Genomic DNA, 22,203 nt, shown 5'->3' on the forward strand with positions numbered 1-22,203 from the left:
TTCCAGACTGGTGAGAGACCCTGGCTCAAAAAACCAAGGTGGATAGGGCCTGAAGAACAGCACATTGAGGCTGACCTCTATGTGTATATACACAAAGATGTGTGTGTGTGTGCATGCACACACAAATGCATATACTCATGCTTACACATGAGGCGGGGGGAAAGGAGGCTGTGAAAGGGATCAGCCTATCAGGTTATCAAATTGGCTGCCTTCATCAGCTCCTGGCTGGCCTGGAAGCCATGCTCTTTACCAGGCTTAAGTCTATGAGTAAAAAAGATTAAACACACAAACCAATTTACTTTTTCTTTTGTAGAAGTCATTTTTAAAAACCAAGATAAAATTTATACAGAATGAAATGCAGAGCTCTCAAGGGTTCAATGCATTTTTGACAAATGTTAGATTGTGTAATCAACACCCAAATCCAATTAAAATATTTCCCTAAAAGCTTCCCTGCCGGCGGGTCCTGGACCTTCCACATTCTCCACGGGCTACTGCAAACCTCGTCTCTAACACAACAGGCGCTTTGCTGGTGTTTGAATGTCAGCAAAGGAAATCTTCAGGATGCAAACACTGCTGGAGATCTCACACTTATCCACAACTCGGCAGAGATGAGTGATCGGCTCTCTGTACTTGTCCATGGCCTTATCTTGTAAATGGCTATTTGTGCATCCAGGGTCCTCTGAGGAGGAAGGTTTAGCTTGTTACAAAGTTTAATGTTGCGAAAAGCAGCTTCCTACAAAGACTTTTAAAGTCTAGAGACAATTTAAACACTCTGGGTGGGGCATGGGGGATGTGTGCTCGCTACATCATAAAGTAGATATATTGTATCTTTACAGGAAACAGTATTTCAAAGCAATCCTAACATTTCCCTGCCTGCCAATAATGCAAAAGCATCCTAGTTTCCAGTCCTTGGCCCTTGTCATTTGGCGGTCTAAAATACTGTTTAGAACTTTATTGTACTGTATTTATTTGAGAATGTGCGCCCAGGACTGGGTGCCACACTGTCCCAGCACAGAGGTCAGAAAAAAGCTGGCAAGAAGAGTCAGTTCTCTTCTACCACGTGGGATCCAACTCAGGTTGTCTGGGTTGGCAGTGAGCACCTCTACCCCTTGTCATCTTGCCAGCCCTCACTTGGTGTTTCGGATCTTCCTTAGGAGCACGAAAGGGTGGCTGTCTCCTTGTGGATTTAATGCACATTTGTCTTATGATTAAAAATGTCAGATACCTTTGCAAGTGGTTATCATTTTACATCTTCATTTGTTAAGTGTCTGCTCAAAACTTATTTTTTTAAAAAAACATTTTATGCTTGATATCTGTTTATGATGAGAGAAATGGTATTTCTAACCACTTTCTATGGACTAAGCAATACATATTTACCAATATTCTAAATGGGTTTAAAATGGAATCTTTTATGTGTTTTGCCAAAGACAAACGGAACGACTGAGACACGAAGGAAATCTTTCATTTGTAGTATCAGTTAACTTTAAAACTATATTCATATTATTTTATGTCAAACTATTTGATGCTGGGGCTGAGTCTCCCTCATTGACTAAGGGGCAGACTTCACGCCTAGAAAGACAAAGGAAATCCACATCACTCCTTCAGTTAAACCTGAGATTCAGTGAGGAGCGAGAGCAGCCATGTGCATGTCAAGATGAGGTCTTCTTTGTCTGAGTCTGAAAATCAGGCAGTGGAGACTGAGAAACACAGAACTACATAGGGAAGCCTGGTTTTGAGTTTGCTCGCGGGATCCAGCAGAGGGCACTGTGAAGTGTCTGAAAAGTTTCTGCACCCCGTAAGTATCTTCGCCAATGCAGCAATCCAAGTCAAATCAAGTCAAACGAAATTTAAAAAGCCCAGGTTTAAAGGATAGAACTCTCCTGGATGATTTTCCAGTCCCCCCCCCCCCCCACCACCACCAGAGGAGATGGGAAAGAATGACCGGAAAACCACGTGTCTGTTTCGGGGGAGGTAGTTTAAATGCCCTGTGAGAGTGGTCTTGAGCATCTCTGGGGGAAGGGTCATCATTTGTATTGTATTAGCATGTGAGGTGGGGGCTCACACGTGTGTGTGTGTGTGTGTGTGTGTGTGTGTGTGTGTAGAAGCTTGTGTGGTGTCTTCCTCCACCTAGTGTGTGTTTGTTTTTGTTTGTGACGAGGTGTCTCTTTGTAGTACTGGAATGTAGACCAGATTGGCCTCGAATTCCCGGTAGTTCTCCCGCCTCAGCCTCCCCAGGGCTGGGATTAAAGGCGTGCGCCACCACGCCCTGCTCCCACCTAGTTCCTAAGCCACAGGTTCCCTCACTGAACCTGGAACTGACCTCAGCCACACTGGCTGATCAGCGACTCCAGAGATCTTCCTGTCTCCATCACGCGGGATGGCAGTTACCCCTCTGTGGGGATTCCAACTCGGATTCTCATGCTTACAGAGAAAGCATTTTGCCCAACGAGCCATCTCATCTCCCTCATGACTTATTTTCAACACGTAAATCCAGAGTGCATTTTGTATCTATTGTCTTAGGGTCTTTGTGGTAGCTCAAAGGAGCGTTTTTGAAAGGAGCCGACTGGGGGGACTGCGATGGACATCTATGTGAATTTGGTGCCTCTTAGCTAATTTCGGCCCCAGACCTCTCCTAATCAGGATCCCCGGAACTGGTGTGATACTACAGTGAACGTCTCTGCAGCGACTCTTGCTAAAAACTGTAAGGGACAGAGTGGCAGGAGGCACTACATCCTAGGGCTCTAGGACCCTCAGCGAAGTGGAAGGAACTACAGACCGTTCCACGCCCAGCAGGGAGTGTGTGGGCGGGAACCTCTCGCTGCGCACGCGCACTCGCGCATAGCTCTGCCGGCGCACGCGCACGGGGTCGGCTCCCCGTGCAATGGAGCGGGTGTTGGCGGACGCTCTTCTGGCGCAGAGCCGGGAGCCCTGCGCGCTGCTGGGGGCACTGTGCGGCGGGGAGGCGAGTGCGGAGCGGGCGGAGACTCTGCGCCTGGTGCTGCAACGGCTGGAGGAGCGCGGCGCGGGCGCCGGCGGGCTGGCCGAGGCGGCGCACGAGGTGGCCAGGGGCCACCTGGTGCCCTGGCTGCACGCGTCCCCCCGTGGAGGGCCCGCCGGGCCGCGAGTGCTCCGGGCGGCAAGCGCGGCGCTGCGGTCGTGCGCGCGCCTGGCAGGGCCCGAACTGGCAGTGGCGCTGGCCGAGGAGGCGCTGCGCGAGCTGCCGAACGTGCCGGCCGTGGAGCTTCTGGCCGCCGTGGCGCCGTGTCTGCGCGCCCTCGATGATGCCCAGCTGCTGCGTCGCCTGGCGCGCGCGTCCGTGGAGCTGGCGCTGGCCGGGGACGCGCCGCCGGCGGTGGGCGCACGCCTGCTGCCCGCGCTGGCACAGAGTGCAGAACCAGCGTTGCGCGCGGCTTGGGACGCGCTGGCTTCCCCGGGACCCGGAGATGAGGGCCGCACTGGGCCAGAGCTGCTGGTGCTGAGCGCGCTGGCCGAGAAACTACTGTCGGCTCGTGCGCGCCAGGAGGACCTCGACGCGCGCCTCCGCGGCCGCTTCTGGAGAACCGTGCAGGCTGGACTGGGCTGCACACAGGACGCGCTCACGCGCAAGCGCGCGCGCTACCTGCTGCAAAGGGCTGTGCAGGTGTCTGCAGAGCTGGCGATGGACTGTACCTGCGGTCCCCAGGACACAATGGGTAACCACTTCTCTCTCTTTCTAAACATAATTATGTCAAAGTATGTGCTCCTGTGTGTACCACGTGCGTGTAGGTGCCTGGGAGGGCATCCGATCTCCTTGAGCTGGAGTTAAAGGCGGTTGTGAACTACCTGTTGTGCGTGCTGGGAACCAAACCCCGGTCCTCTAGAAGTGCATTAAGTGCTCTTAGCCACCGAGCCATCTCTCCAGCCTGGTACCTGCTTGTCTCTTTGCCCCAGCTCCACCCAGCTTCCCCAAACCAGCTCTTCAAGGGCCATCCACCTCGTCCTGATTTAACACCTGCGTGTGGCACCTCTACAGCAATTTCCGCTTGAGTTTTGGGAACCGTGGACCCAGAGTAGTGTGATCTGTACCACAAGCCTGCTCCATTCCCTGACATCCTGATTGAAAAGGGTCGACACCTGTATCATTCTAAAGAAAGACGGTGTGTCCCAAGTTAACGCTTGAAGCTTGAGGAACTTAATTAAGTATTGGTCTCTTGACATTCCCTTTGGGAACGGTAGGAGCAGGGGTGCGTGCTTGCGCGTGTGTGTGTGTATGCGCGTTTATGTGTTGGACTGTGTTTATAGGCCAGAAGTCACAGAAGGTGTTTTCCTTACTCTCCACTCTATTTTTTGAGTCAGGGCCTCTCTCTGAATCCTGAACTCAATGTTTAGCTAGACTGGCTGACCAGGGATCCTAAGCTTTCATCCCCCATTCTGCCTCTGCCTCCTCAGCTGGGCTTGCAAGCACGTGCCTCAATGATGGTATTTCTACTTGGGTTATCATGTCTGTCATTTGAACTTTTTATTATATTTATTGTGTGTGCTATGGCACCCTGAACCTCTCAGGATCCAGGAGGAACGCTGTAGCCAGTGAGCACTGGTTAGAAAGATCCGAGGGTGAAGGAACAGATCAGCTCACATAAATCCCATCATGTCCCGTCTATTCCTCCTGTGTTCTTCCCCATGATGATCTGTGGCTCCCACAAGGTTTCCAGGTTATAAACCCACGCAGACACAATTAACAATTCTTTGTGACACAGCAAGGACACCAGGCGTGCACTGTTTAGGGCCACAGACAGATAAGACTGACAAAGCAGGCCCCAGTAGGGCTGATTAGGCTCGGGGTGTGGCTGTGAAGCGCCTGGGCACACCTGAGACTGGGTGAATTAGAAGAAGGCTGTGATGTCTAAGAGAGGGAGTTTGTGTGTTAATTATGCATGTGTGGCTTGTTAAGCTAGACTTTGTAGTTGATACACGTTGAGCAGTTCTTTCGCTACATTTCCTAGCCACTGGAGACGCAGCATTGTAGTAACCATGGCAACCAGAGTGTGCATTGGCATTTTTGCTGGCTGAATTAAAGGGAATGGAATCTTTTAGCCCTAGCGATAACATCTATAGCGTAAAATCTGGAGCCTGGCATTTCCAGTCTCCAGGCCAAGGGACAACTTGGTTCTGGCCGATGCCCGAGTGAGAATCATTTCCTTTCTCCCGGGTCTTTTCTGGAGTTCAAGGCACCTGGTATGTATTCTGTATATCAAGATCATACAGCCATGGACAGTCATCCAGTATACAGTATGAGGGAGCTATGCCCAAATTAATGCACTGCTGGACTTTCCTGGGATGAATCCCACTATGGAACGGGGAACACAGTGGCCTCACGAGGGTTCTACAGAAGTGACAGCGGCTAGTCCAAAGACAAATAGTCCCAGAGCTTTGCAAATTGGGTTTTCTCACTGGAGCACTCCCTAGTCTCGTGATTTTTGTCAGCTGTACTTTTACTGTATGGTGCTTGTGGCCCACAGCCCTGTCCTTTGGCCTTGTGCTCTCTGATGGCCCCTGAACGTTCAGGGGTTTGTGGGTTATATGTTATTTCATTTTCTGGCAGAAATGCTCATATGTGGCTTCCTGCTTCCCAAGCAGAGCGGAGATGGTCTACACATCTTCATTTTGTCCCTATAGCTAGACTGATGGTTTGATCAGCCCATCTCCAGCCGGGGGAGACATTTCTATCCAAATTATTTGTGACAACGCGCTGCCTGCCGCACAAACGAGGCTCCTTTGCATCCAAGTTTAAGGGCCTCCGTCCATCCAGCTGTGTTTGAGAAGCTGGAGATTCTACTGTTGGTTTTGGGAAGTTGGGATGATTCTGGATCCTGCTTAAGGGTGGCCTGTGGCTTCCCCGTGGAGGTTCCTGGGGTTCAGGTCCCCAGCCTCCTGGAGTCTCCTCTTTCACTCGTGTGTGACACACTTGGAAGTTTCCCTGAGCTTTGTCAGTGGTGACTTCCTCCCTGGCTGTCTCTTTCTGCTTCTCTTCTTGACTTGGAACCTCTGGACTTGTCCTCCGTCTTAGTTACTTTTCTGTTGCTGAGATAGACACCCTTAAAAAATCCCTCAACCCAAATAAAAGCAAAAATTTGAGCTCAGAGTAGTCAATCAAGCAAACAACAACAACAAAATAAAATTAAACAGAAGTTCTGTAGAAAGGTTTTGCTGTGGGCCACCAGTTCATGAAAAAATGACATGGAGACTTATTTTTAATTATGAAAGCTCGACCTTACCGTAGGTTTGTACTTAACTAGTTCTTATAACTTAAATTAGCCCATATCTTTGAATCTGCATTCTTTCATGTGGCTCAGTTACCTTTACTCTGTATTGCCCATCCTGCTTCCTTTCAGTCTGGCTGGCAACTCTGCCTTCTTCCCAGAGTTCTCTCTGTCCAGAAGTCCCGCCTATACCTCCTGCCTGGCTATTGACTGTTTAGTTTTTATTAAACAGTGATACATCTTCACACAGGGTAAAGGAGTATTCGACAACAAATTTCTGTTTGAGTTTCTCAAGCCCTTTAAGTGGTCCCCTCCCAGGTTAGCAATTGCCTTGTCTGGTGTCCCTGGAATTGAGTTAAGAATAGCTGTGATGAAGGCCTTAACCACATTGCTAAAGAACTGATTTTCCTTTTCTGTTGAAACTCTCCTAGGTCCAAGCCTATTCTGGTGGTCTGACAAGAAAAAAGACGAGCTTCTAAAGTTCTGGGAAAATTATATCTTGATCATGGAAGTCCTAGAAGGAAATCAGGTGTGTGTTCTCCCGTCTTAGTGAATCCTACAGCCCATGCGCCCCTTTTCAGGCCTCATGGGAAGGCCGGCCTGTATAAGCATGGCAGAATACTTTGTTTCATGAAATGGATACACTTTAAGATAGCACATGAATTGTTTCAGGAAATTAAAGAATGCTCTCAGTGGATTCATGTGATTGTGCAAAAATTTAGTCTCACTTGGTCCCCCCTTGGAATTCTCCAACTGCCGTATTTGTTGGGGTGCTCCAACATGTTACCGGGTGTAAATTACTGGGTCCTCCCCCGTACTTCTGGGTTCAGTTCATCTGAAGTAAGGCCTGATGAGTATGACCTTTAGACAAGTTTCCAGGTGACACCTGTGCAGCCATCCTGGTGTAGAGAGTCCTAGTCTTTAAAGGTCACTCCCTGAAAGAGTCTCAGCATATCAGGGTTCCTGTCTGTACAGTTCCTAGAGGTTCTCATCTCCAAGGGTCCCAGTGTGTAAGACTCCTCAGCTCTAAGGTTCCTGTGTTAAGGGTTACTGTGTGTGGTCCCGTCTGTAAGCTGCAGACCGTGGTCAGTGTCTGTGGATACATGTCAATAGGAGGTGCCAGTCCTCGCGTGCCACCCCGCTCTGTGCCAAGTGTACTGAGATGCGGGATGGGCTATAGGAAGCCTTTCTGAGGTCAAATAAGATTGCCGGGTTGCTTCGGTCGGTTAACCCATAAGCCTATTTATTTTAGAAAATTAGATTTCAAGTTACTTTGAAATTGGCGAGTCAGACTAGCTGAACTGTCACAGCATGGTCTAAGAGACCCCGGAACCCTGAGCTCTGAATGCGCTGTGCTTCCCAGTGTGTGACCCCGACAGTGGTGGGACTTAGGGTAAGTGCTTCCGTGCATTTACCGTTTAATCTCCCAGCCTTGCCTGCTTCTGGGGTCAGACAATTCTGAGTTAGGACGTTCCGTAACCGGGATCTGGACAGTGTTCCCCAGCTTCGCCGCTCAGTCTCACAGACATGAATCACTGATGCTGCTCAGACCTGGGGAACCAGGCTCCTGACACCTGTTTCAGACATAGCAGAGAGAGAAAGGCCGCAGTATGTAAACAGGAACCTTCCCCTGAGGTTTCAAAGCCATTTCATGCGATTTTTCATGAGATTCTTTGCTCTTGTTTTTAGATACATGTCATAAAGCCAGTCTTACCCAAGCTAAACAGTCTGTTTGAATACGCAGTATCAGAGGAAAATGGTAACGATTGCTTTTTGGTTCTGTTTGTTTGCTTTAATAACATTAGTCCCCCAATCTCGTAACTAACCGTTATCTATCAGAGGCTTTGGGGAAACCATTTAACAGTGAGGAGGAAATGGGATCAACCTGCAGTGCCTCCAGCAAGCGGTGCTGGCCTCCAGCATTGTGGGTATGCGCTCTCCGAGCACACTGGCCCTGTGTCCACACTGTACCTTCTACCCATCTCTTTACAACATAGCTTTCAATGGCTGCAGAGATTCCAGTAACTTAGAGGTATGATTAGACTTTTAAAGCAGTTTATTATAAAAATTTCAAACTATTTCCCTTCTTTATAGAAAGGAAAGAATATGTGTGATGAACTGGGCCTGTCTCAGTCCTGGCGGAAACACACAACAGGCAGCCTCGTCTCCTGGGCCTGTGCGGTCTCTGCTGCTCCCTCTCCAGCAGCTCAGATTTCATCTGTAAATCTCAGTGTGTGTCCTTAGCAGAGCAGGCTGGGGAGAGGGCCCAGTGGGCAGAGGCCTTGGTGTGCAAGCGTGAGGCCCAGAGTTCAGATCCTCAGCATCCATATAAATGCCTTGTGGGTCTGGTGACCCACCCGCAATCCCAGCATTCCTGAGGCAGACACAGGGGAGCCCTGGGTGGGCTGGCTAGTTAGGCTAGCCAGATCCGCCAGCTCTGGGCTCAGCAGGAGACCTTGCCTCAATATATAAGGTGGAGAGGGGTTGAGGAAGACACTGGATGTCCAGCTCTGGCCTCTACACACATGTGCCCATGCTGGAACACATGCACATGTACATGTACCCCTCCACACCCACACAAATAAACTGCCAATGCTTTCGTGGTAGGGCTATTTTTATAATAATACCCTTCTAATATGGGTATATACTTCTAACTGCTTTCCAGCCTTATTGCCTTAATATACCTTTTTAATATATAAATACACATCTATTTTTTGTTTGTTAGACTGGGTGGGGGTAGGTCCTGTTTCAGGTATCTTGGAGTTCTTAGGAAGAGGGCATTCAAGGGTGTGACTTTACCTGTGCTTTAAGCCCTTGATCACTCCTGAAACACAGCACACCTGGAGCTTCCTCAAGTGGCTTTGTGAGGTTGAGCTTCAGCCGGTGATGCAGTAACTGCAGGCTGGAGGCTTCCTGTCCATAGGAATGGGAAGGTGCCCTATCATGTGTTTATTCATGAGTGCTGCGCCCTGTAAGTAGTGGCTGCCCTGGGTAGTCACCTCACTGATGGGCTGACCCCTGAAGGTAGTGGCTGCCCTGGGTAGTCACCTCATGATGGGCTGACCCCTGAAGGTAGTGGCTGCCCTGGGTAGTCACCTCATGATGTGCTGACCTCTGAGGAACTGGTCTTTACTCTGCGGATGGCTCTGGCCGTTCTTTGACACAGTGAGAGCTTCCACAGGCCGTAGGCCTCTCTTGTCCCACCTGGGCTAGCATGTAATGGGATCCCGCCATTCTCTTGAGCTCTTGCTGTTAAAACGATGCTCCCATGACATCATCTCATGCTTTGCCCGTGGCGCTCAGCAAGCCAAACCAAATAGCATTGACTGGTTTTGAAAAGTTCCTGTTGACGGAGAGTTGAAAAAACATGTTGAGGTAGATTACAAACAATAGGCCAGTTTAGCTGTAGAATACAATGAGATTAAAAAAAATTCTAGTATAATTAAATAAAGTCTATTTTAAGAATCAGAAACTATCAATAGAAGGTACACATATATTCTATTTTTAAGTCTTATTTTTATTTATGTGAATGTGTGGATGTGCCTATGTGATACAACACATGCATGCAGGTGCCCTCAGAGGCCACAAGGTGTTAGCTTTGCTGGAGCTGGAATTACAGCTGGGAGTGAGCCGCACTACGTGGGCGCTAAGACTTGAACCCCAGTGCTCTTAACCACTGAGCCATCCCTCCAGCCCTTATTCTGTCTTTTACTGTTGATTCAATTATACATTCACTTGAGGGGTCCCTTACTCCACGTCAGTGTGTATAAGCACTGGAGGCCGGGGAAGCATTTTCCACTCGAGTTTTGTCTTTTTTTTCCCTCCATGAAACAGCAGTTTTAGCTCCAAGTCCTATGAAGAGAATAGAGAAGGGACCGAAAAGAAGTTCATGTGAGGGGGCTCAGGCCTGACCTAGGGGTGACACACAAACTCTGAGCTTGGAGCTGACCAGCCTGGGATGGGGGAGCCAGCTCTGTGAGGATGGTAGGGGCACTGAGGAAAGTGGATCTGCAGAGCGGCAGGGCTGGGGTAGCCAGTGCCAGCCTGTGTCTTGTTCACAGTTTAAGAACGGTGGGAAGCTAGGCAGAGGGTGTAAGTAGAGGGTGACAGTTTGAGATTTGTGTATGAAGAATGGCCTGAAGCCAGCTGAGGGGAGAACGAGCTGAACCCACCCCAGATAGATGTAAGGTTCCGTTCATACACACACACACACACACACACACACACACACACACACACACACACACGCCAGTGCTGCCCTGAGTGCCATGGTGCCTGCAGCAGCTGAGTGCGTCCACAATGCTGACCGCTGAGGTGATTGGGTTCTACAAGCTCTGTGGGTGTGTGCTGAACAAACTCCCTGAGCCAGAGCTCTCACGCTGTCAGTGTGACTCTGTCGCACGCAGATTTGTGGTGTGAGCCTCAGTCTCCACGCAGAGATCTGAGGTGTGTGTCAGTTCGGGTGCTTGTTCCCGCAGGCTGCTGGCTCGTTCATCCCTCCTGGCTCGTGTGCATTTATACAAGAATGTTTGAAAGCGAGAATAAAATCCTGACCAAAGAAGGCGTGATCCACTTCTTGGAGCTGTATGCCGTGAGATCGCCTCCGTATTCACCGGAACTCTCCGAGGTAAAGACAGCCCAGCCCCTTCCTCCTTAGCCATCTCAGAGAGGAGAAGATGAAGGTCGTCTGTTAAGCCCAGGATCTTTTGAATTTAAGAGAAAAGCCACCCAGTGGGCAAGCTGCCAGTCTCAGCCATTGCTCGGACTAGGAGACTAGGAGTCGGAGATGAGGGAGAGGGGAAGTTCACTGTGTGGGGGTTGGGGACAGTGCCGGAGTGGGATGTGATGAGGGGGCTCAGAAAACCTGAGAGATGGAGAGGGAGAGTGCACCCAGGCTTCCGTCAGTGAACAAGGGCGCAGAAGAAGCTTTGTTCTTCTGAGTTAGGATGAGTGGGCAGACCACACAGCAGCAGCCGCAGCAAGGGCAGGTCTTTTATAGATCTGCACACACCAAGCTCCTCTTTTTGAGGCAGTGTCTCATGTAGCCTAGGCTGGCCTTCAAGGCTCCCTGTGTAGCCAACGCTGACTCTGAACTCTGGTTCCTTTTGCCTCCAGCTCCAGAGTGCTGGGCTTAAATGCACATCAGCATGCCCGTTTATTTGGTTCTAGGGATTGAACCCAGGGCTTCAGACATGGGAGACGAACACTCTGGGGTGGGCCACGTCCCTGGTCTCAGTCTACCTGTCTCCTCGGATGTAGCTCTCCTGTTTGGGGAAAGCTGAATGGGAGCACATTAGTCAGGGTTTTTCAGGGGACAGAGTGATAAAATGGCTGTGTATTAAAGGGAACTTTATTAGATTGGAATACAGCAATGGCCGTCTGCTAGCTGGGAAGGCAGACTTCCCGTAGCTGGATGCCTCAGTTGTCCAGTCTGGCACTGAAGCCCTGGGTGGTTCCTAGAGAGCTGCAGAGTCAGGACTTCAGTCCATGCTGGAAGCCTAGAGAGGCTGGGTTCCGATGGAGCAAAGAGTGGCAGGAGCAGCCACAGGGGCAGCTGCAGGGTAGATGAACTCACAAGCGAGAGGCGAAGGCAAAGGAGGCAAACAGCTTTGCCCTTGATCCTCCCTGTATCTGAGTGTCTGCCAGAGGTGCTGTCTGCTCTCAGGGTGGGTCTTCTGCTTCAGGTGATTCAAGCAAAGCAGCGCCTCCCAGGTGTGTCCAGACACTTGCCTTGTGGGTGAGCCTAGATCCATCCAGTGGACAGCATTAGCCGTCAAGGGAGCCTTGTCTACGTCGTTTATGGAGTTTGCAGTCTGGCAGGGAGCTCATGGTGATGCTGTCCTGGAGCCATGAGCCATAGCTGTGTGCACTCTGCCGTCTTTTGTCTGAGCTGTTCGTGTCTGCCTCTCTGCATCAGCGGCCTCACGCAGTGAGGAGACCAGGGGTGTTGGGGTTTATGCAGTTGGGCCCTGTGGCCATGAGGAGACCAGGGGTGTTGGGGTCTATGCAGTTGGGCCCTGGGGCTCCGTGTTCCCTTCCTTAGACCCAGGAGCTCACTTTACATTAGGGTCACACACACACCAGCCTGCTTTTTCTGTCTGAACTCCACACTGCAGCCCCTGAGATGCAATTCTGCCCCTGCATTTCAGGTAACCTGGTGGGGTGGGGGTTGACCGGCCTCTAGGACTATTTGGGGGATGTTAATCCCCGATCCCCACCTTCTCAGCACAGGCTGTCAGCCTTCCCTTGAGGAATCTTTATTTCCCTATTACTGTCTGTATTTCCCACCTAGTTTCTTCATCAAGCTCCTTCGGCCCTGACCCACGCCCAGAGCCCCGGAGGATGTTACAGGTGTCAGCGTTCTGTGTGTGCCCGCAGGACCCCCTCCCTGCATTAACCTACTCTGCCCCTCTGCTCTCCTGTGTCCCTGTGGAGAGCAAAGGCAGTTGGAAATTTGTGTTAATTCCCTTCCTTTTCCCTTTCAGTTTATCACTGGCCCGCTGATGGACGCCCTCTCAGAGAGCTGTCTCTACAGCAGGTAAGCGCCCATGCTGCTCTGGCATTGCTGTGGGGCTGGGGACCAGGCACAGGGCCTTGTGCGTGTTGGGCAGTGGCACACCATGGACAGAGGGTCAAGCCCAAAGGGTCATTCTCTTCCCTAGCAGCAGTGTGGTTCAGTGCATCTGTGCACTGATGTCATGAAACACAACTAGCCCCAGCAGCTGTGCAGTTACACACACTGATGTCATGAAACACGCCTAGCCCCAGCAGCTGTGCAGTGCATCTGTACACACTGATATCATGAAACACGCCTAGTTCCTAGTAGCTGTGCCGTGCATCTTTCCACTGATGTCATGAAACATGCCTAGATCCCCTTTTTATTTTGGCTTTTTAATTTCGACTTTAACTTCACAATTTTTCAGAAAAGTTCAGGGCTAATACAGAGTTGTTCATTGTTCACTAGAGTCAGCATCTGATGGGTTTGCTGAGTCATCACCTCGTGTGTGTGTGTGTGTGTGTGTGTGTGTGTGTGTGTGTTACTCTGCTGAACCGACGTGCCCTCCTGCATGTTTCATTCGTGTGTCTGTCCCTCCCTACTTCCACCCAGCCATCTCTCTCTCTTTCCCTCCCTCCCTTCCTCCTCTCTCATCCTCTTTCTCCCTCTGTATTAAGAACCGCCAGCTCACACCAGTATGTCTGGCACAGCCCACTCTAACATTCCTTCCTGTATCTGACAGTGGCGGCCATGGCTTATAGGAGGTCTGCTTGTCCACAGCTTTCGCGCTTGGAAAAGGTTAGCAGTCGGAAGCTTGTCAGTTTTCTGCCTTAGCCTCATTGGGAGAATTATCCATACCCTGAAACTGCCCGTTCAGATCTCTGCTTTTAGAATCGTTTTGTCTTTCTGATATTGATCACTTGAGTTCATAACTATAAGCAAGTTATGCTTAGGAGCCCTCTAAAAAAGAAAAACCACCCCATTTCCCACACTCTTTAAAAATGCTAGCTAGCATCCAGGCCAAGAGACAGGAATGTATCAGTTTCTAGTGTCTGATGCATACACATTGACAACATAATGGCATGATTGACAGGGACAAGAGTCTTCAGGGAGTCATTGCTAGATGGCATTCCACATCTGTGAGGCAGCTGGGCACTGTGCAGTCAGCAGCGGCCCACATGCTTTTGGGAGAGTTGACTTAATACATTTATCACGACACACCTTCTGGTGCCCTGTTGTGTTCAGTTAGCAGATAACACACAGAGCCAGAAACGCTTGGTGGAGTCCGCATTGACAGTGAAACACTGTCGCGGATGCGAGGCCTCTCTGGTACTTGTCTTCACTGGGAGTGCTCCTTTAACCTAGAGATGGAAAGCCACTGAGTTATATGTTGGAAACCAAAACGCACAGTTTAAGTTGACCGTCCTCAGCGGTTTTATTATGATGCTAGACTGCTGTGTGTCAGGAGGGCAAGGGAGTGTCATCGCAGGCTGCCGTGCCCCTTCGGTCTAACAGCCCAGAGTCCTGGAGAGTCCCGCTTGTTCTGCTAGAACACCCAGATGTTTCTGCGTTCAGAGAGTCTCCGAACGATACTGAGAAATAAAGTGCAAGCCCAGGGCAAGAGGCCTTGTCCAGTTACTCACTGCTGGGGGCCGTGTTGTGTTTAGACTAATGTCTGTATGCGTATTTGTAAATGGATTTTAAGTTCATGTTTTTCTCCCCTTTGTTCGCAGATCCCCAGGGCAACTGTCGGGAAGTGGCTCTCCCCTGGGATTAAAGCTGCAGACGTTTCTGGTTGCTTACGTTTCTCTTCTTCCAGAAGAAGCAAAGAGTATGTCCTTAGAGGTTTTAATTTACATTTTAACTCAGCATGTTCTGGTACATGTGACATCACGTGACTGTCATGATTGGTGCCGTGCAGGTGTCTGCAGTGGACCACTGGCCTTGTGGTCTGTATACTGTCTCCTCTGCAGGCCTTAACAAGCAAGGCTAAGCCAAGAAAAGGTGCTGAACAGTACCCAGCCCTCTCTGGGCTGATCTGTGCAGCAGAAAGACATAGCTAAGGAGCATACACTTCTGTAGTTCTATACCCTGGAATCAGCCCACTTCCCTGGGTCGGGGTTATTTTTTTTGAGGCAAGTTTGGAAGTGGGCACAAAGCACTGAGACTCTTGTTGCCAGGTAGCGGAAGGGCTTATTCCTCTTTGAATCATCTTGTCATAGTGGCCTTTGTGACCTTTACTGAGCCTAAGTATGGATTTTTTTTTATATTTATTTATTGACAAGATGACCAGTGACACCATCTATTCAAAAGAGGTGACTATGGTGTGCAGTATCAGGACTTAAATTGGTTGTCTCACTGGCTCTGTTAAAAACAGTTCCTGGAGAGGACAGTGGAACCGCCAGCCTTGAGCTCCTGGGGCTGCATGTCTGCAGCATGGCTGGCTAGCCCAGCAGAGTGGCCCTGTGGAGGCTGCCCGCCTAGTGTTGGTGGCGTGGCCCAGAAGTGTATGGGGTGAGTTTGAAGGGAGTCTGACTGTTGCACTGAGTGAGGGGTAGGTATGAGACGGCGTGTACTGGATCTGATTCGTGCAGCCAGGAGAGAGAAGAATGCTTACCCTCAGTTCCCGGTAGCTCCTCCAGTTCTGAGAAGTCTCCGGAATTTTTTTTTTCTCCTAAGATGGGTCACTATGTAGCTCTAGCTGTCTTGGAACTCATTATGTAGACCAGACTGGCCTCGAACTCTCAGAGATCCACTGCCTCCTCCCAAATGCTGGGATTAAAGGCGTGCGCTATCATGTCTGACTGGTTCTGGAACTTCTTAACAGAAGAAAACAGTGCAGTGAGCGGATGGAGAGAGCACCAACCCTTTGTGGCTCAGACAAGGACATCAACCACTGAGTGAGACCCAAGGAGGGCACGGAATGGCTTTCCAGGAAGTGTGCCCAGGAGCCAGGGGCTGCCCCATCAGTGGATTTGACCCTGTCTTGAGCTGCTCAGAAAAGTCCTCATCAGCTAAAGCTTTACTTCTAACTGGGTGTGGTTGTTCATGCCTCTAATCCCAGTACAGGGGAAATTGAGGCAGGAGAATCGCCATGAATTCAATGTAACTAGACTACTCAGGGAGACCCTGCCTTAAAAAACAAGCAAAAAAAACCTTTTCTCTTTAATCTTCTGTAAAAACAAAACAAAAACGATAAAGCTACAGTTTTCTGATTATCAGGTTCTCGACAGCACAGTCATACTAGATAGGAATGAAATTGTAATAATTTTCACAATAGCTTTATTGGGATCTAACTCACACCCCTTAAGGCCCCGTTTACACGCTTCACACTGTTCAGATCAGTGGTGTTTACTCTATTTAAAACTGTCCATCTATCCCCACTGTCTGTTTCCAAAACACTTCCCTCGTCTGCAGACAGAACCCCATGCGCCTGAGCACTTGGGCCTCACACGCTGGCTCCTCGGTCTCTGATGCATGTCCTGTCTCCCTGATGTCTGCATTCCATGGGTTTCACAGAGAATTGAACACGTGGCATCTAAGGGCTGGCTTCTAAGGGAGTGGGCTCATGTCGCGGGATCTCCCTTTCTGTGTCCGAGTCGAACTCCATCCTCACTCCATGGTGGGCTGTTCACAGTTACTTATCCATCCATGGCTCAGTAGGCGTTTATGTGTTCTCTCTTCACTATGGGGACAGTGCCGCTGTGGCAGCCCCGTGAGTGGTTCTGTATGAACCTGTGTGGACTTCTAGTTACACAGCTAGAAGTGAATTTGGGGGGGTCACACTTGGGGGGGTCACACTTTCTACATGTGGTCCTCGCTGACCGCACCCTTTCCACTCCCACCACCCGCGTGAGGATTCCGGTTTCTTCAGATTCTTCCACCCCTGGTGTCCCTTTTGCTTTCTGCTGTCTGAGGGGGTCTGAGGTGCTGTCTCATCGAGGTTTTGATTTCTATTTTCTTACTGACTAAGGAAGCAGAGGACTTTTCCACGTGACCCCTGCAGCAGTAACGTTGTTTCCAAACCTTTTCTTCCAGGTGGTTTCCTGCTGAAGTTCATCCAGAGGATGGCTGACAGACACTGGTGTGCGGTGCCTGTGTTGTTCCTCTCCAGGGCTTTGGCAGGCGTGCCCAGGTGTAAGGCCCTGGGTGGAGAAGGGCTTCTAGCCCTCAGGTAATTAATTACACACTATATGTTCATTTATTCACTATGACTCAGTTCATGTAGCTTTGTGTAAGAAAAACTGACATTTTTTTGAATGTAAATAATTGAGTGTATTTTATTTGATGAAGTACTATTAAATATATTCCATAATATATGGTCTTGGGTATTGACTACTTTTTTTTTTAATTATACCAATTGCTAATTTTTTAAAAATTGTATGGATAAGTAGGAAAATTTAAGGGCAAATATCAAGTCATGATATCAATTAGAAAATATTTAAAAATATATGAAAATTTTTAAGAACGTTTGCATTTAAGTATATTTTTGTTTTATTTTTTCTTTGAGACAGATTTTCATTGTGTAGCCCAGGCTGGCTTCTGATTCCCAACAATCCTCCTGTCTCACTTTCCCAAGTGCTGGGATTACAGGCATGGGGTACCATGCCTAGCTTTTTCTTATTAAAAGAGAGTGGGTTCATATTAAAATTGAGCTCTGTCTGGGTGTGGTGGCTCACACGTGTGACTCTAGTACTTAAGAAAATGATTGCAGAGGCTCACAAGCCTGAGGCCGGTCTTGGGTAGAGAGAAGTCGAGGTCAGCGTGGATTACATACTGAGACTATCTCAAATAAAAAAGAAATAAAAATTGTACTCCATACGATCACAGTGGAAACCGGCCATGCAGCCCTTCTGGTGCTGGCCACTCCTGGTGATGATCATTTTGTACGTCGGAGGTTGTAGGCAGTGTAAGTGATTGTGAGTGCTCAGGCTTCCAGTTCCTACCTGTGTGTCCTTGCTTTAACCAGGGACGTTCTCCAGTGCACCATGATTACACACCAGGTCCTCCTGAGAGGGGCAGCACAGTGCTATCTTCTGCAGACAGCCATGCGTCTGGTGGACGTGGTGAGTGTGCCTGTCCATACACCATTTGCAAGTCTTTCTCAGGGAGTACCAGTGGACTTGAGGATAACTGACATCATCCTAGGTGACAGAAGTGGCATAGTGTGCAGGAATTGTTGGTTGTGCTAAACAGGAATGTCAACCTTTGCGAGGCCTGGACTGCTGTAGAATCAGGTCCCAGGACAAAACCTGAGCCCTGAGGCTCCAGTCAACTTCCCTGGGAGCCTTTCTCGTGTATTCTCACAGCCCGGTAAAGGGACCAGGCCATCCTGGGTGACTCACCAGGAGAGGAGCTTGTAGACATAGGGTCCCAAGGAAAATACCAAGAGCCAGAGTCAGCACACTGCTGTGCTGGACATGAGGCATCTGTGTATGTTTTGGGGTCCCTGTTTAATTTTGGGTTCATTGTTGTCATCTAAAGAAATGCATATGCCATGTTCCAATAGGACCTCACTTAACCCAGGAGCTGTGTGTGCATCTGTTGATCTGGCCCAATACTGAATCTTTATTCAGAATCTGTGACCTTTGGGGCTGACGAAGCGCTGTTGTTTGCTTCAGTTGGAGATTCTTTTTGTTATTTTTAAAGAATCATTTTTTATTCACAGGAATTTGTTTTTTCTTGAGGGTATGTTTTTTAAAAGATTATATTTATCTTTTCTCTAAAATGCTGCCTAATTTTAAAGAAAACATGTATTTTTAAAATGCTACCCACTCTCGAGGCAGAAGAATTGCCTTGAGTTTGAGACCAACCTGGGCTAGATTATTCAGTTCAGGCTAGTCAAGACACACACACACACAAGTATGGAGGCAGATGTCTTCTGTATCGCTCCACTTACTGAGGCAGGGTCTCTTGCCAAACCCAGACCTTGCTGATTCCTGCTAGTCTGCGCTAGTCTGCGCTAGTCTGCCTGTCCGGCATTGCCTGGGATCCCCCATCTCTGTCTCACAAGCACTAGGATTACAGATAGCCACCAGCGCTGTCCAGTTCCGGGACCTGAAGTCTGGTCTTCACTGAGCACAGCTGTGTGCCCTGAGTCTCTTCCCAGCTCCTGGTCTTGTGTGGAAACAATGTAACTTCCTGTATCTTAAGTGATAACTTGCTACTTTAGTTGACTTGCTGTTTTCACACAGCTGTTACCCCAAATGTTTAAACTGAGCTTTCTCTGCCTAGGAGAAAGTGTCTCTTTCTGATGTCTCCGCCTTTCTCGTGTCTCTGAGACAAGAGGAGTCCTTGGCACGAGGGACCGGATTGTGGACAGAGGTGAGCAGCCAATCCGCTGTTTAAGATCTGTAGAAGCCCTTTCCCCCTGGAGCCATCACTAACCACTCTGAAAATGCAACAGTTGCTTCATTAGAAGTTTGAGATTCCCTTACACTGGGTTCTGAGTGGTCCTCTGCAGCTAATATAGTTCCAAAGACCACACATGGGAGCTTATATTATTCATCAGTACCGCTCCACACCAGTGAATGATGGCTACATAGGATTGGACCAAGTTCTTGTATCTAATGATTTAGACTTAGTTTATGTGGAAGACAAGATTGGCTCAGAGAAATTAGAAACGCTTTGTTCTGTTCCATTTTAAGAATAAACTAACCCTGCTATGGTTTTCCTGTCCAGCTCTGTGACTGGCTGCGCATCAATGAAAAATACTTCAGACAGTCCTCGATTGGTGGCTCTGATGGACACGAGACATCGTTAAATGCTTACGTGAAAAGCCTAGTTCAGGAGTTTGTGAAGTCTCCTGGTTGGGAAAGTAAGTCTGAACTCCCTTAGGGGTGGCAGAATGTGTCACCAGTAGCTTTCAGGTTGATCTGTGTGCCTGAGCAGCTGTGCAGTGTGTCTGAGCTCCAGCCACAAGGGCAGAATCGCTCCCTCCTGGCTTCCTGGGTTCTGAGACTTGAGGATGTTAAAGCCGTATAGACGCTTGGAGGAGCTGCTCAACTCCCAGAGCAGGAAGTGGGCCCAATTAGTCCATGAACTTGTCCCCCAGGGCAGTGTGTGTGGGTCTCTAGGATGCACCTGGTTTTATTTTTCACGCGTTAGAAGCATTGTGTTTACTGCTAACTGATGGAAAGCGGTTCATTAATCTGGTTAACATGTGAGCAGTGTGTGTTTGTGCGTGTGTGTGTGTGTGTGTGTGTACATGTGTGTGTGGAGGTGGGTGATCCCTCACTTGCTCTCCACCTGGTACTTGCTGATTGACGCTAGTCTAGCTGGCCCGCTTGTGCCCAGGATCTACTGTCCCTGCCTCTGAGCGCTGGGGTTCAGGTGGACCGCCACTCCTGCCAGCTTTATGTGGGTGCTGGGATCTGAACTGCAAACTCATCCTCATCCCTTCCAAGCTCTAAGGCTCTGACCCTGGGCCATCTCTCCAGTTCCCTCCCCCCAAGCCCGTTTCAGAAAGCATACTATTGGAAGGGTTGTTTTGCCGGGGGTGGGGGAGGGGTTGTGTTATTTTTTCATCAAACACTGGTGAAGACCATTTTTCTTCTTCTCCTTTCGTGTTTTCTTTTGCTTATGATGTAGATCTGGGGTGGCCTTGGGCATGCTTGGCAGGTGCTCCGTCACCGAGCCCCACTCCTGGTAGAAACCACTTTTGCAAATATCTTTGGAGAAAACCTGTCAGCCTGCAGGAGGGAAGAATTCAAAGAGTCTCATTAATTAGGATTTTACATTTCTGATGCTTCCTCTTCATTAAGGCCCTTAGCCATGATTTGGGAAAACTGCCCTTGAATTGAGCACATCTGAAAGTCCCTGCCTTTGTCTCAGATCCTCCCATTTCATCCAATTTCTCTCATCTGATCCAGGAATGGGTCTTAACTAATCAGGTAATTGGCCTTTGAGAGCTCAAGTCTGTCCATCAACGTTCTCTCCTTAGTGTTTCTTCTCTGTTTTCAAGTGCATTTCTCTGTGCTTGGGAGCATCTTGGGTGAGGCCTGCCGCTAAAGTCAAACCTTCATTGCTTCTAGTGCAACCACACAGGCAGCTCTAGTGGGTCTGAGGCTGCCCAGCCCTGGTGCCTCACCCCATCCATCCAGGGCCAGATGTCATCTGGAAGTCTCTTCCCCACTGGGCTTGCTCTGACTGCTTCCCTTGTTCCTCCTTTTGCTTCCCTGCGGTTCCCATTTTGGAAGTCCCTTCTCTCCCAGGTGCATACACCCTCAGAGGCTTCCATTGTCTCTAGGACAAAAGCAAAGCTCCCTGAATGTCCTGCCAAGTATCTGGGTCTCTCCAATAGGTCTGTCATCTCGTTTTCGCATACATGCACCCTTCTGTTGACTGCTCTCCTGGTGGGACCGTCCACACACAATTCTTATCTCCCTTCACCCAGGTCATTCGGCTCAGCTCTCCCGGAGTGTGTGCTCCAGCTGCAGACACCTCTCCCCAGTGTGGCCCTCGCTCTAATTACAGTTCTGGTGTTTGTGGCTCAATACTTTCTGTGTTCTGGGAGCCATATGTCTGTCATGTTCAAGCGGATCTCTTCACACAGCAGGGACAAGGAGTTGTTTTTATTGTCTTTAACCATGGTGCATAATAATGTTTTTCTAATGACGTAATAAGAACCAGGAATAATAAACATGCTAATGGTTCAGTTCATCATTTTTGAAGGAGTTAGTGAATGCCTTCTAAATGTTTTTTTAATTTCAAAAATGTGTGTGTGCGCATGTGTGTGTATGTGTATACACCACAACACTCATTTGGAGGTCAGAAGACAACTTAGGGGAGTCAGGGCTTTTCTTCCTCCATGTAGGTCCTGGGGATCATTGAACTAGGTCATCAGGCGTGATTACGAGCACCCTTACCCACTGAACTGCTTCTCAGGCCCCTGAGAATGCGTCTTAAGCTGTAACTTTTGTTATCCCAGCAGGAGAAAGCGGCTTCATGCCAGACTGGTTTGAAGCCAGGCTGACCTCTCTGATGGTTCTGCTGGCTGTGGACGTGGAAGAAATGAAGACCCAATTCAGGTCACTGTTTCTGCAGTGCTGACTGTGGGGGGGGTGTGGGGGGACTATAAGGTTTTTCATGGGCGCTTGGGCTTCTCAGTGGCTGGTAGAGTCACTAAAAAAGGTCAGATTTAGAACACTGGTCATACTAAAGAAATGTTTGATTTTAACAGCGGGTTAATAGAGGTAGGGCCGCTTAGTGCTTGCAGGTTGGTAGTTAAATGGCAAATTTGCAATCTAATATTAGAGAATATGATGCGCACTGTTTTATACTGGCATTAGAAAAGTAGATGCTACAATCTCAGTGTAAACTGTAAAGTGCGTGGCATAAACAAAACTGGCAATTGGGATGCAGTGACCCCCGAGCATGGAATAACGTGTTTGACCCCTGAGCTAACTGCTTGCGAGAGTGCTAGCTGGGGACTGGCCATGCTTTTGAGGTGGCTGATGTGGGTGTTCT

At 49.1% G+C, this 22,203-nt stretch overlaps 1 protein-coding gene across 5 annotated transcripts in view; it reads left to right on the plus strand.

The window, feature by feature from the left end:
- Positions 1–2,863: 2,863 nt before the first annotated feature.
- The window catches only part of Tarbp1 (TAR (HIV-1) RNA binding protein 1), a 49,517-nt gene continuing 30,177 nt past the window's right edge, over positions 2,864–22,203 (plus strand). For 4 of the 5 annotated variants that reach the window (XM_050146957.1, XM_050146959.1, XM_050146960.1 and 1 more), the window contains exons 1-11: positions 2,864–3,692; positions 6,671–6,768; positions 7,929–7,998; positions 10,718–10,866; positions 12,725–12,777; positions 14,469–14,566; positions 16,774–16,909; positions 17,705–17,801; positions 18,970–19,059; positions 19,417–19,552; positions 21,665–21,764. In XM_050146957.1, the coding sequence (XP_050002914.1) occupies positions 2,882–3,692; positions 6,671–6,768; positions 7,929–7,998; positions 10,718–10,866; positions 12,725–12,777; positions 14,469–14,566; positions 16,774–16,909; positions 17,705–17,801; positions 18,970–19,059; positions 19,417–19,552; positions 21,665–21,764 (1,838 nt within the window). In that variant the 5' untranslated portion in view covers positions 2,864–2,881. The remainder of the gene's footprint in view (positions 3,693–6,670; positions 6,769–7,928; positions 7,999–10,717; positions 10,867–12,724; positions 12,778–14,468; positions 14,567–16,773; positions 16,910–17,704; positions 17,802–18,969; positions 19,060–19,416; positions 19,553–21,664; positions 21,765–22,203) is intronic. The other variant, XM_050146958.1, reaches the window with a different exon arrangement.

The sequence above is a fragment of the Alexandromys fortis genome, unplaced genomic scaffold (genome assembly GCF_014885135.2).
Source record: "Alexandromys fortis isolate MF-2015 unplaced genomic scaffold, M_Fortis_MF-2015_v1.1 scaffold_12, whole genome shotgun sequence".
Taxonomy (NCBI): domain Eukaryota; kingdom Metazoa; phylum Chordata; class Mammalia; order Rodentia; family Cricetidae; genus Alexandromys; species Alexandromys fortis.